Source organism: Eschrichtius robustus, chromosome 4 (assembly GCF_028021215.1).
Source record: "Eschrichtius robustus isolate mEscRob2 chromosome 4, mEscRob2.pri, whole genome shotgun sequence".
Classification (NCBI taxonomy): Eukaryota; Metazoa; Chordata; class Mammalia; order Artiodactyla; family Eschrichtiidae; genus Eschrichtius; species Eschrichtius robustus.
Genome location: NC_090827.1, coordinates 80803736 through 80817368, shown reverse-complemented (window position 1 = coordinate 80817368; position 13633 = coordinate 80803736). Strand labels below are relative to the sequence as shown.

The following is a 13633-nucleotide window of genomic DNA, read 5'->3' as shown; positions in this document are numbered from 1 at the left end:
AAATTTCTAAAAGGAAGGAACGTGGCTGGGCCTGCAGTACTAGATGAGGCATTCCCAAGATGGCAGGAGAAAAAAGATGGGTCAGAGGCCACTATATATGCATGCACCTCATCTAGTGGTAGAACCAGAGGCTAAAACAACTGAAAAGCCAGGAGCTGGCTGACAACATGGCCCCCCTCTGCCACCTGCTCCTTGACCAGGTTCTAAGTGAGCCACTGCCCTCTGCACCCATCAAAGGAACTTTGCACTAGCTGCTTATCACAAAAAAAAGTTGAACAGTTCTGCTGTCAGTCAACTTCACCAAATCACTAAGCAGTTTTAAGTAACTTTCACTTAATAATGAAGAAATATTCATATAAAGTGATGGACATAGACAATTTATATGTGCTAAAGAAGACTTTTATACATAATATGATAGTTTATGGAAAAGAGCCATGTACACAACATACTTAATGAATTCCACAAGGATCTAAAACTGATGTAGGAATTTGTTTTCTCTAACACATTAATTCAGTAAGTAATTTATAATTCATATAAAATGTATACCCATGTATACTAAACCCATAATTATCAGACGTGTGAAAAATGTCTATCCATATCCTTAACTTTATCATTCAAATCCAAATGATAACAAATCATTACCTTAATTTCATTAACCTAAAGCTTACTCCATAAGATTTGGAGGGTATGCCGAATGTCAGTATTATAAAATAGTATCAACATGGAAAGCAACAAAGTAAACTTTGATTGTCTCCTACCTCTGCCCGACCCTCATAGTAGGTTAACATGGACTTTGTTAGCACAAAAAGTCTCTCTTTGTAATTTAAGGGCGATGTCTTCTTTTTCTGCTGTGACCTTTTAATAAGAATCTCTTCCAGAATAGTGTTAAAATTCATCTCGGTCTTCTGATCACTGTTTCTCCTGCCATTGAAGATCCCAGGGTTCTAAAGTAAGAAAATAAATAGTTGAAATAAAATGCGACATGTTAATTATCCAAGAATGCTGTCATTCCAAATTTACCAAAACAGATTTTACTCTGACCACAGCTAGAGCCGAGGAATGTTACTCCATGCACCTGGACTAAAAATGCCCAGGGCATGAAAGCTCAGCCTCCTCTTCTTCCCCAGCCCCATCCTGTTCCTCCATGTCCCTGGCTTTCATAAGAAAGTCTAATCAAGGTTTGCCATGATGATGATTCACTCCTTTGTCCCTCCCTGCCATCCCTTAGCTTGCTGGCACACTCTTCTGCTATTTGATTGCAGGGAAACAAATATCTCAGCAGGAAAAGTACATTTCATCACCTGCATGGCTGGTTTAGGCTGATATTTAAATTGCCTCAGGATCTTGGTACACAAAACAGACAAGCACACAGGCACGGTAGACTGTGAACAAAATGCATTACCACAGCGGTGGATAGCATTCAATCTCCAGCTCTAATAAGGATGTAATCTTGATCAAGCATCCTCGTCACCAGAGCCACGAGGATGTTCTCTGATACCTACACTACCATGCTCCACATTTCTCTTCCCTATGGCTCCTGTCTCAACCACAAGAGAAAGGAAACCCACCCAGTTACAGCTAATCCTACTCAGCTAACCTACCCTACACAGCTGCCCCTCAGGGCAGAGCTCACCTGTATAAGGTCCTCAGCCCTATATTTGGAGCCCCACGTCTAGACTATCCATGCCTAGACTAATAAGCCTTCTATAATCCAACAAAATTTAACTCTCTGAAAACCAAAGACACTCAGAAAAGGTCTGAACATTCTTACCTGAGACAAGTGGAATGGACAACAGCCCTTTCTTCCCTGCCCTCCACCACACCCTGACAAGAAGTCATTGTGTATCAAACCATAGAGGCAACAGGAGTCAGGTGAAGAGCACAGCCGAGAACTTGATACTGCCAGTGAGGAAGTCTACCATCTTCACGCCCAACCCGACACCTCAGAAACACACTTACAACTCCCTATTACTGAACTCTCATCATCCAATCAGGCCCTCCATTTTCTGGAAAGTTACTTCACAACAGCTTAACCTCTGAATATCATCAGTTTCCTTCATTCATAAAATATGGAGGTAAATACCACAAGGTTACTGAGATGTGGGAGAGAACTTATTAAGAAAACACTACACAAATGTTTATTATTGTTATTTTTTAATTCCAATGCTCTTTTCCTACCTCAAAGAATTACGATCTGGGCCGTGACAGTAGCTTTCCAACTGGTCTTCCATTCACCCCCAGCTCCTGCCACATTTTATTCAAACTACATGCCCCTTATTCCCATCGGATCAACCTTCAAAGATACCACTTTCGTCATGCCATTTCATTCATCAGAAATCCTCAATGCTTCCCCAAAGTCCTCCCCATCACCTGCAGGATAAAGTCAAAACTCCTTAGCCAAAACACTGGACATTGTCCACAATCTGGCTGCAACCTAACATCCAATCTTTACTTCTACTACTCCCCAAACACTCCACACCCCAGTCGAAATAGTCAGCATTCACTCCCCTTGGCCTAGAAAATTCCCTCTCTCCACCTATGAAAGCTCTACTAGCTCAAAACTCACCTCCCTAATGAAGCCTTTCCTGATGATTCCAATTAATTAAAAACCATCCAATTCCTGTACCCATGATCTCTGTATCACCCATCATAGAGCTCATCATTGCCCTCCCTGTTCTAGAGCAATAGATGTACATATTCTAACTCTCACCTAGATTTTATGCTCCTAAAGGAATAGTTCTCAACCTTAAGTGCACATTAGAATCACATAGAAAGGTTTTTTCCGAATGCAGATGTCCAGAATCCATACCCAGATATTTTGAATTGGTCTGGGGTGGGGTCCAGCACATCATGACTTAATGTGCAGGTAGATTTGAGAGCCACTATCTTAAATGAAGAGAAATTGGGCTCTTACACTAACTCTTTATACCACTCTTGGTGTTTATGGATAACAGATTAGCAGCTGGATAACAGACCCAATTGACCCATTATCCTAAGCTGAGAAGTCAGAGAAAAAAGTTCTTGTTCCTTTGATTCTAAGTTGGTCCTCCTTATTTTAAACTAAAATTTTGGTACTCTATCTTTTTGTTCCTGAGAAACTGTTGATGTATAAATACACTTATTTGGAAATCATCTTTTCATCTCTGTGCAACGTATCTTCAATGCAGAGTAAAGATGACAACTTACAAAAACGGAGTGTAAGGAAAAAGCAAGATATGCCCTGGATAACAGGCCATATGCAAATGGCCATACCAGGGGGCAATACCATAGTTACCAAATGGAAGGCAGACTTTTGGAAAGTCCAGGAGGATAAGTTGGGCATGGCTCATCTGCAGTGCTAGAAGCAAAAGGCCTCAACACAGAGACAGGGGAGAACTATTTCATGTTGAATGTGTTGAAAAAAAAATTTTATCTGATTTGTATGAGAGGTGAATAGTCATATACAGAATCATACGAATCTCGGCCATCACCTAATCTATCTCACTCATCTTACAAATTAAGAAGTTGAGATTTAGAAAATTTAGTGACTTGCTCAAGGCCACACAAACCAAGACTAGAAAAGAAGTCTCCTGGTTCTAATTGAGAAGCCCTCTCCAGCATTCCATACCATACAGTTAAAAGTTCATTGTTGTTTTAATAATCCGTCGGTCAATGGGAAATCCTCACCAAAGAACACTATTAAAGTTCATATAAATGAAGGAAAATTCTCTTGCAGATTTCCAGTTAAAGATGGAGGGTTGAACGTACACATTAGCCTAGGTTCCCTCCTGAAATCCCATTAAATCAGTTCTTTGTTGCTGCTGATGTTGTTGTCATCACTAAGGAATTAACTCTCAAGGAAATAGAAAATAGGACAGCAGATAACAACAAAATTCTGGACACAAAATATTGTTTTGTGAAAACATGTTTATTGAAAACAAACATGTGGTCGGTTCAGCTGGGAAGAAGCCTGGAAATAACCAATTTATGCTGCAAAACCTCCAAGTAGCTCAGGAATCAGCAGAACCTGGTATCTCTAAAAGTGGTGGTAAAGGACTTAAAGCAAAAGAATTGTTTATGGGTCTGTTTAAGAGACTCCCCAAATCCCCTCTCCCATGCCATATAGCTAGGTGACTAAACCTCCCCAAACCTGGAAGAAAACTGGAGGTTATTTTCTAAAGTCTATAAAACAGAGGGTCTCTATACTGGGAGAAGCTATAAACAGTTGAGGCTAGGAGTACCATATTGCAAAGGGGGCTCTGCAGCTCTCAGAGCACTCAGCTCTCTTCTCCCGCCTGACTCCACAATGTCAGATAAGGTCTGTACTGTGAGAAAAGACCTCAAGATGCAGACACAGGAGAGCTCCCCAACAGAAATGGCTCAGGAAAGCCTGTAGTCAGGAAGTTTCCCCCACAAAGCTTCCAGTTGACTTTTTAGAGCCCCACTCATGTATGAGAGAAAGTCAAGGATCACCAGACAACTAAGGAATGACTCTAATATGAATTCAAACATGGGAAACAACAAACAAAAAGAGCAACTTGGAGGAAACAAAGACTGTTCAGAGAAAAGACAATGCTTAAGAAAACAAACAAAACAAACAAACAAACAAAAACAATAAAATCAGAGTTAAGACAAGATACTGCAGGCATGAAATAAGGTCAGGATACAGTCAAAATAAAGAACAGAGAGCCAAAAAAGAGAAAAAAATAAGATAGAAATGAAAAGCTCAACAGAAGAGTTCGAATATGAAGTTGAGGAAATCTCCCAAAAAATAAAAAAGTCAATAATATTAAAACTTGGAGAGAAAATAAAATTTTCTGGACCCATCCAGAAAAGTTAGCATCTGAAAAATAGGAATTCCAGAAGGAGAAAACAATGAGAAACCAATCAAAGAAGAAATTTAGGAAAATTTACCCAAACTGAAGGTTATTTCCAGATTGATATAGAACCAAATCAAGGCAATTCTCATACAATTCCAAAATCATGGGGATAAGAAGATTCAGCAAGCTTAAAAATAGGTTTTATAGAAAGAATCAAAATTCATAACAGCAATTATCAAGGGCACTATTAGAAGCTAGAAGATAACGGAGAAAAATTTCAAAGGAAATTGATTTCTAACCTAAAACTTTATACTCAGCCAAACCATCAATGCAACGACAAGAGAATAAAGACTTTTTTCAAATATGCGAGGCTTTAAAATTTTTATCTCCTATCCACCCTTCTCAAATAGCTACTTGAGGACACACTCTATCTAAATAAAGAAGTAAACCACAAAAAACATGGAATCCAGGAAACAAGGGTTTCAAAACAAAAGAGGTAAGGAGATTTCCAGATGATGGTGAGGGGAAATCCTAAGATGACATTGAGCAACAGACCGAGAACAATCAGGCCAAATTGACCAAGGTAGAAGGTTCTTGGAAGGAATTTTTCCAGGAGATGAACCTGAAGGTGTTGGGAGAAGATTTATAATAAATTAGTTAAAACTTAGCAAACCTAAAAATAATAAATCAATTGCAGGGAAAACAAAAAATTGTGCAGTAAAGGAAAAATAATCACAGTATGCTACAGAGTTCAGCTATAAATAACATCTGGAACATCATAATAAGGTAAATAATAAATAATAATCTTACTACTAGGATAAGTGAGTACAGGCAATGTGCTTGTGTGTGGATCCAGAAGTATGTTGTGAAAGAGAACTATATCCTCCATAGTACTAGTAGGAAGTCAGTACATCATACCTAAAATTGAAAAAGCAAGAAATATGTTACTTAGAGATTGACAATACTAACATGTTTTTTTAAAAATAAAAGTGGTTGCCTCTGGCAATCAGAAAATTATTGGAAGATGGCAGTGGAAAGGTGTATGTTCTCTGTTCTCCTTCCCTAAGACTCTATGCAAGCAATAAAACATTAAAATCAGAGAGGAAGATAATTCCACAGTCCAGTGAACAAAAAGATGGCCATGAACCCCAAGCTACAAACTATGAAACACATATTTGCCAAATACTGTGAAAAGTAGACCAAAATAGGGGAGGAGGCTGAGTAGATTTCCCTTATAGTAGACATCATTGTCCTGAAAGATCAATCCAATGACCTTTTGATAAGATCAATGAAAACCAGAGGGATAAGCAACCATAGGAGAATCAGGAAGTATCCCTATAGAGTTACTATTTATACAGAGAAATAATAAAAATTATCATTACCAAGCTTTTACTATTTTGCTATGTGTTGGCACTGTTCTAGCAATAAGCACTTTAGATGTAGCAAAGCATTTAATTCAACAAAACTTCTAAAGTAGGTACTACTACCTAGACACAGGGTAAGAATAAGAGCCAGATTTTAATATACAGGCACATTCTAACCACAGAGCCTGCACTATTACCCACTACACATACAGCCTCTCCAGTGGAAGGGAAGGGGGAACTGAAGGAAACAGCATAATGATGTGCCATTTTCAGCCTCCTATTTAGGCAGATTGCTAAAAGCAATTCGACTTAATCTCCAGATTTCAACAGATACTCTATGACTTCCAAGGCATCATTAAGAGGGACACCAACCTCTCAATACCAAAAACTGAAGAGAGCAAATGAATTTATATTCAAACAGTAATAGACCCATAGACATAGAAAACAGACTTATGGTTACCAAAGGGGAAAGGTGGTGGGGATAAATTAGGAGTTTGGGATTAACATATACACACTACTATAAATAAAATAGATAACTAACAAGGACGTACTGTACAGCACAGGGAACTAGACTCAATATTTTGTAATAACCTATAAGGGAAAAGACTCTGAAAAAATACATATATATAAGCATGTATAACTGAATCATTTTGCTGTACATCTGAAACTAACACAACATTGTAAATCAACAATACTTCAATAAAAATACATACATACACACATAATTAATTTTTTTAAAAAACTGGAGACAGTCTCTCTGGAGACAGTCTCTTTTAAAAAACTGGAGACAGTCTCTCTAATTAATTTTTTTTAAAAACTGGAGACAGCAGATTTATAAAAACATTGTAAATCAACAATACTTCAATAAAAATACATACATACATAATTAATTAATTTTTTTTTTAAACTGGAGAAATAATAGGTTTGATGCTCTAAAGTAGAAAACGAAGATGAAACAAAATTTCAGAGTCCTCCAGCTCACTCTCCCAGCCATTTTCCACACCGAAAAGAACTGACCCATTCAGAAATAAGAATCACAAAGGAACCAACTCTGGGTTACAAATATCTTTTTAAAATAAAACTCGGAGCTGCAAGTTAAGCCCCTTTCCTCTGTGTCTCCTTGAAGGTGAACACAAGAACACTCTTTTCTTGGGACTTCCCTGGTGGCGCAGTGGTTAAGAATCCGCCTGCCAATGCAGGGGACACGGGTTCGAGCCCTGGTCCGGGAAGATCCCACATGCTGTGGAGCAACTAAGCCCATGTGCCACAACTACTGAGCCTGCGCTCTAGAGTGCCACAACTACCGAAGACCGTGCACCTAGAGCCTGTGCTCCACAACAAAGAGAAGCCACCACAATGAGAAGCCCACGCACCGCAACGAAGAGTAGTCCCGCTCACCGCAACTAGAGAAGGCCCAAACACAGCAACGAAGACCCAACGCAGCCAAAAATAAATAAATAATTAAATTTATTTTTTAAAAAAAAGGGCTTCCCTGGTGGCACAGTGGTTGAGAATCTGCCTGCCAATGCAGGGGACACAGGTTCGAGCCCTGGTCTGGGAAGATCCCACATGCCGTGGAGCAACTAGGCCCGTGAGCCACAACTACTGAGCCTATGCGTCTGGAGCCTGTGCTCCACAACAAGAGAGGCCGTGACAGTGAGAGGCCCGCGCACTGCGATGAAGAGTGGCCCCCGCTTGCCACAACTAGAGAAAGCCCTCGCACAGAAACGAAGACCCAACACAGCCAAAAATAAATAAATAAATAAACATATTTCTTTTAAAAAAGAACACTCTTTTCTTTACTCTGACTGCTAATTGTTAAAAGTTTGAAAGACTTAACACAGTCTTTGAACACCAACATTCTTTTTTTTTATTGAAGTATAGTTGATTTACAATATTGTGTTAGTTTCAGGTACACAGCAAAGTAATTCAGGTATATTTTTTCAGATTATTTTCCACTGTAGGTTATTACAAGAGATTGAATATAGTTCCCTGTGCTACCCAGCAAATTCTTGTTGCTTATCTTGAACATCAATATTCTGAAGTAGGTAACGGACACTGTTCAGGTAATGAACACTGTTTCACCAATGAGAAACCCAAACCACCAAGAGGTTACATTCTCTGCCCAGTGTTGCAAATCAGAGTACCAGACTAATGGATCTCAGTTTCATGGTCTAGCAATTTTAGCCAAAAGATCTAAAAACTCTTTTTCATCATAAAAAATTCTGCCTGAAAATATATATATTTTATATATATATATATTTTTTTAAATGGCTACTAAGGCTACCCAGCCTACTCTATACACCTTTTCATAACATTTTTAATCAAGGGAACAGAGGTGACTGTGAGTTACCAAATGATAGGATGGTAAGCGGTATAGTAAATAAGAAACAAACAGCCTAGTTATCAGGGTAGAAAAAGGATGAACTCCTTACAGGAAGGAGCAAAGAGTGATTTAAGGTTGTTGAAATTCTCACCTTACTAGGTTAAGCCATATGAAATTGCCAATGTTCGGCAATATTTTACCTACAAAATCAGCAATACTATCTAATTCAATCTAATACTTGTTAATGCCCTAAGATTAGTAGAGTTTAGTTAAAGCCCTCAATTTTGGAATTTATACATCAGAACACATTGCCTATTACACATCTTGTCATAGGTTTACAACAAAGTTAGTGCCTGTTTGCAATTTTAAGAAATCTAGCATGAATAAACATCAGGCTGACATTTACCCGAGAAATCAAATGTGTGCCTGCCAACAGTATCTGTAGATTATATTTCAATTCAAAAGTACTTAAAATGGGTAGCTACTATATAGGAACAAATCTTACCATGCTCTCTTCTGCAATGTATACTCTCAGCTTAAGCCCCAATTTTATTTTGTAAAAGGGGAATTGAGTAGCAGAAACACAAGCAAAGAAGAAAAAAATGCTAGGCTGACTTCAATCAGAATAAAGGGTACATTCTAGGCTCTCTACTTATCATGAATTGGAGCTATTCCAGGATCAGGCAGCTTTGTAGCTCTAGAAGAAAGTAACACTTTAGCCCTCAGGTCTTCCTTGCCTATGAAACAAAGGCACCCAGGGATAACCTGTATTAAAATCTTGACTGTGCCTTCTTTCAACCAACTGATATTGTAGCAGGCTACAAAGTTTCGAGTAGCCTTGTCTGGTGACCTATTGAACCTAGGTCTAGATAAGAGAAGACTCAAAAGGTCAAAAGGCAAAAGTTACAGAGGCCAGCTGACTTATCTCATCTTTCCTGGTAATGTAGTCCCCCATCCAGCCCACTGCCAAATGGTGGGTGATTACAGTGTTGTACTGGGGGGCAAGTGAACCTGGAAATAGACTGAGCAGTGCTGCACTAAGGATAGCTGTTTCTTATTGTCCATATAATACAGGTACATGCATTTATTTAACATGTGCTCTTTAAGACAAGTTTGGGTTTCACAATGAAGGTCCCCACTGTGGTCCTTGGCTATGACTGTGGTTGAGGGCCTCCTGGCTGATAAAGAGGAAGAGAAAAGCAAGAGAGAGAAAAAGAACAATGGATGGAGAAAAGAAACCATGTGTAATACTGTTACCCGAAAACTGGACTTGCCTCTTGGTGGGTATCGAGCCAAAAGACAGAACCAAACCAAAGAGCAGAAGGAAGGATTTATTTCTGGCAGCAAGTAAAGAGGACAACAGGGATATTTCCCAAAGCGGTGTCTCCCCAGACAGCAAGATTGGGGCTGAAACAAAGAGAATTCAGCATATATTGGGGAAAGGCTGACAGAGTCCAGGCACTAGTTGACTGAAGTCAGAAGGGTCAGCAAAGGTCGAAATCATCATTCCTTAGGTTCCAGTTGATCTGGTGGTTGAGCCCTCAAGAGGGTGTGCGTTCTGCAAAAAACAGCTCAAGTACGTGCTTCAGGCTAATCCTTACCGTTGAAATAGTAAACTGATGTATTATGGTTAAGTTATCTCCCTGGCCTGGTAACAGCTGTTTGTTTTTACCTTCTTTTGCTCCCTTAAAATCATTAACTAGTACTGAGACCTATTCTTCTGCAAGGGCAAGCATTGTGGCCGGGCTTAGATCACAAAATGGCTTAGGCCTAAAATGGCTGGGTTCTCTTCCTCCGGGGACCCCCATCCTATATGCTTACTATACCTCAAAGCATCAAGAAATATATTTACTCTATAGGTGATTCATAGTTAAGTGATTCTAGAGAGAAGCAAGAGTTGTCATAAAAATTACTCACTGATCAATTAACCACATAGGTCCCAATCAAATATTCTTTCCACATCTAGTACTAGGTTTTGCTTCTCTCACTGAATAAGGGAATGCAACAGTCAACAACTTCAAATACTCAAAAGATGAGGGTTTTCAAAAAGTCAATAATGAGAATAATGTTGGAGAATTGCTCCCATCACACTCAATGCCACTGGCAAATGAGGATCTTGCAGTTAGTTAGCTAGTAAAAATAAAATAAAATAACACAACAAGTGTCAAGAATGACTTACACTTAAATTACTAAAGTACACTGAAGCCGACTGCTTTTTGCTCCCTTGCCCACTCGTAACCCCCTACCCTCATCCATTCTTCCCTTCTTCCTGGACGTATGGGCTAGAGATGATACTTCCCAGACTTCTTGGCAGTGAGATGTGGCCATCTAAGGTCAAGCCAAGCGGATGTGTGCAGAAGTGATGCGTGGGCCAACTTCAACTTAAAGACAAGCTACTCTCCCCAGATTTAGGGCATTTTTCACCTCCCCACCAGCTGGAAAGTACACATGGCAGACTCAACTTTATACATTCAAGACATTACTGTAGACAAGAGCAAGGGAGGAACAAGATGGAACCTAGTTTTTTGTTTTTTTTTTTTAACATCTTTATTGGAGTATAATTGCTCTACATGGTGTGTTAGTCTCTTGGAACCTAGTCCTTGAATGACTTCATGGAGCAGAGCTGCCCTATCAGCCTAGACTTGGTACCCTACTTTGAGAGGTTAACACACTTCTATCTTATTTTAGAAATGACATATGATGGTTTCTTTGTGACAGTGACTTAATCTTTATTCTACCTCATGGATACACTCTTGCAAAAACTGATAAAGCTTTCTAACGCTTTCGAAAAAAATGGCCCTCTTTAGATCTGTGCTGACTAATTTAAACGTAAAGGCAGTCACAACTTTTTATCATGCATTTTCATCAGAAAAATAATCTCAAGAAAACAACTAATATTTGATTCCATCTTTGTTCTAAGAGTTAACAATTATAATCTAAATGGTGCCATATATGAGATAAAATAAACATTTTCACTTTATTTTTCATGATAAAGTCTGAATCATAAGGGTTTGTGTTCTTTTGTTTTTTGGGTTTTTTTGGTTTTGTTCTGTTTTGTTTTGTTTTTTACTACTTACTATGAAATGTAAGTGGATTCACTTTGACAACATTCTGGCATTAATTCTCCTCCCATGAAGGAATTTCTGATACACAGCAAATATTTCTCTTTCTGCTTCTTGCTAATTCAGAAGGAAACAACCAGTGAAAATAAGGCATGAATAACAAGTTTCTCAAGTAGGTAAAGTGATTTTCAGCTACTTTTATTAGAAAAAAAATAAAAGTAATTTGGAAATTATATATAAAATAACACCAAAATGTGTTCCTTTATTACATTAATCTGAATTGTTTTTAATATGAAACATTCATCTATGTCAACATATTATTTTCCTATTGTTTTCAAAATAGGAATGAAGAACCCAAGTCATTATAGCATTCAGTTTTTTTACAGAATGAGCAAGCTCCTTTAACAAAAATTTCAAGAACAAAAACAGTGAGGTTGAGGAGGAACCAATAGACTTTAAAAGTCTTACGAGACAGTTGAATGTGTGAGACAACTGTGGCAACTTGAATACTAACTGTATATTGGTGATATTTAAGTTTGTGGTAAGATTTATTTGATGATAACAAAATAGTGTTAGGTTGTTCTGGAGTTTTTTGGTGCGATGACGGTATTGTGATTGTACTTTTAAGAGTTCTTATCTTTTAGAGATACATACTGAAAAATTTACAGATAAAATAATGTCTGTGATTTGCTTTATAACCTGGTAAGGGGGATATGGGAGCACAGACAAAATAAAATTGTTCATGAGTTGATAACTGTTGAAGCTGGGTGAGGCACACAGGAAGAGTCCATTATACTTTATTTTTGTCTGTGTTTGAAATTTTCCATAATAAAAACTTTTGAAATATGTTTAAGGGAATAGCATGGTTTTCCATGTCCCTGTCATCTAACCCTTTGGAACTGGTAAGAAAGAGAATAGAAAAAGATGAAAGGAGGAAGAGAAGGGAGAGAGGGGGAAAAAAAGAACCAAGGCAGCCAAATAAAAGTAGAAAAAGGTGGGTGGGCCCTCCTTCCTCCAGGATATTATTACCACGCTACCCAGCTCATCACGGAAGCTCTTCCAATGATCCCAATGATTCCCTGAGTCAGCAGAACCTCATGATAAGGTAATGTGATACCATTTCTTCCCCAACAAACAGGAATATGTGGTTTCCGGGGCCAAAAATAAAACCACAGTCTATGCAACATTTGTCCTTGTTATAACTCCTCTTCTTCCCTCTATTTCCTTTCCTTTCCCCTGTTCAAATTTCACGAAAGCAGAAGTTAGCTTTTCAAGCCTAAAGCACAATAAAAAGAAAATTCTGTACAGGTTAACAAAGTACCAAAGAATAGTGGGCAGTCAGGTAAAGTGAGTATATCCAAATTGCAGCCTTTTTGTAAAAGAATCATTAGAAAGCTCACCAAAGGTAAGCATCACAACTGAAACTACAGAGCATACTAAAACAAGATGGCAAATTAGACCAGAGAATTATTTACCCTTACTTCTAAGACTTGTGAGGCTCAGTTAATGAAAAATTTCCAGAACTGAAATGCCAGCTGTTACATACCTGATCTCTAAAAGGATAAAAATACACTGATAAAAATACTAAACATTCTCATACATCACTTGTAACAAATAAAAATTGTAAACTACATTCAAAAAGTATCATGGGGGCTTCCCTGGTGGCACAGTGGGTAAGAATCCACCTGCCAATGCAGGGGACACGGGTTCGAGCCCTGGTCCGGGAAGATCCCACATGCCGCGGAGCAATTAAACCCGTGCACCACAACTACTGAGCCTGAGCTCTAAAGCCTGCGGGCCACAGCTACTGAGCCCGTGCACCACAACTACTGAAGCCTGCATGCCCAGAGCCCATGCTCCGCAACAAGAGAAAACACCACAATGAGAAGCCTGCGCACCGCAACGAAGAGTAGCCCCCACTCACCACAACTAGAGAAAGCCCACGTGCAGCAACGAGGACCCAATGTGGCCAAAAATAAATAAAATAAAATAAATAAATTTACTTTTAAAAAGTATGAATATAAGCCATGATCTAATTACTGTGGAAGATGTCCAGTGACCTTTTTTTATGGGATTATAATT

General features: G+C 38.6%; 1 protein-coding gene across 3 annotated transcripts in view; it reads right to left on the bottom strand.

Annotated features, from left to right (window-relative positions):
* The window catches only part of TEC (tec protein tyrosine kinase), a 142616-nt gene that overhangs the window by 92292 nt on the left and 36691 nt on the right, over positions 1-13633 (bottom strand). For 2 of the 3 annotated variants that reach the window (XM_068542222.1, XM_068542221.1), the window contains exon 2: positions 759-944. In XM_068542222.1, the coding sequence (XP_068398323.1) occupies positions 759-896 (138 nt within the window). In that variant the 5' untranslated portion in view covers positions 897-944. Of the gene's footprint in view, positions 1-758; positions 945-11566; positions 11584-13633 lie in introns of those variants that run through there. The other variant, XM_068542223.1, reaches the window with a different exon arrangement.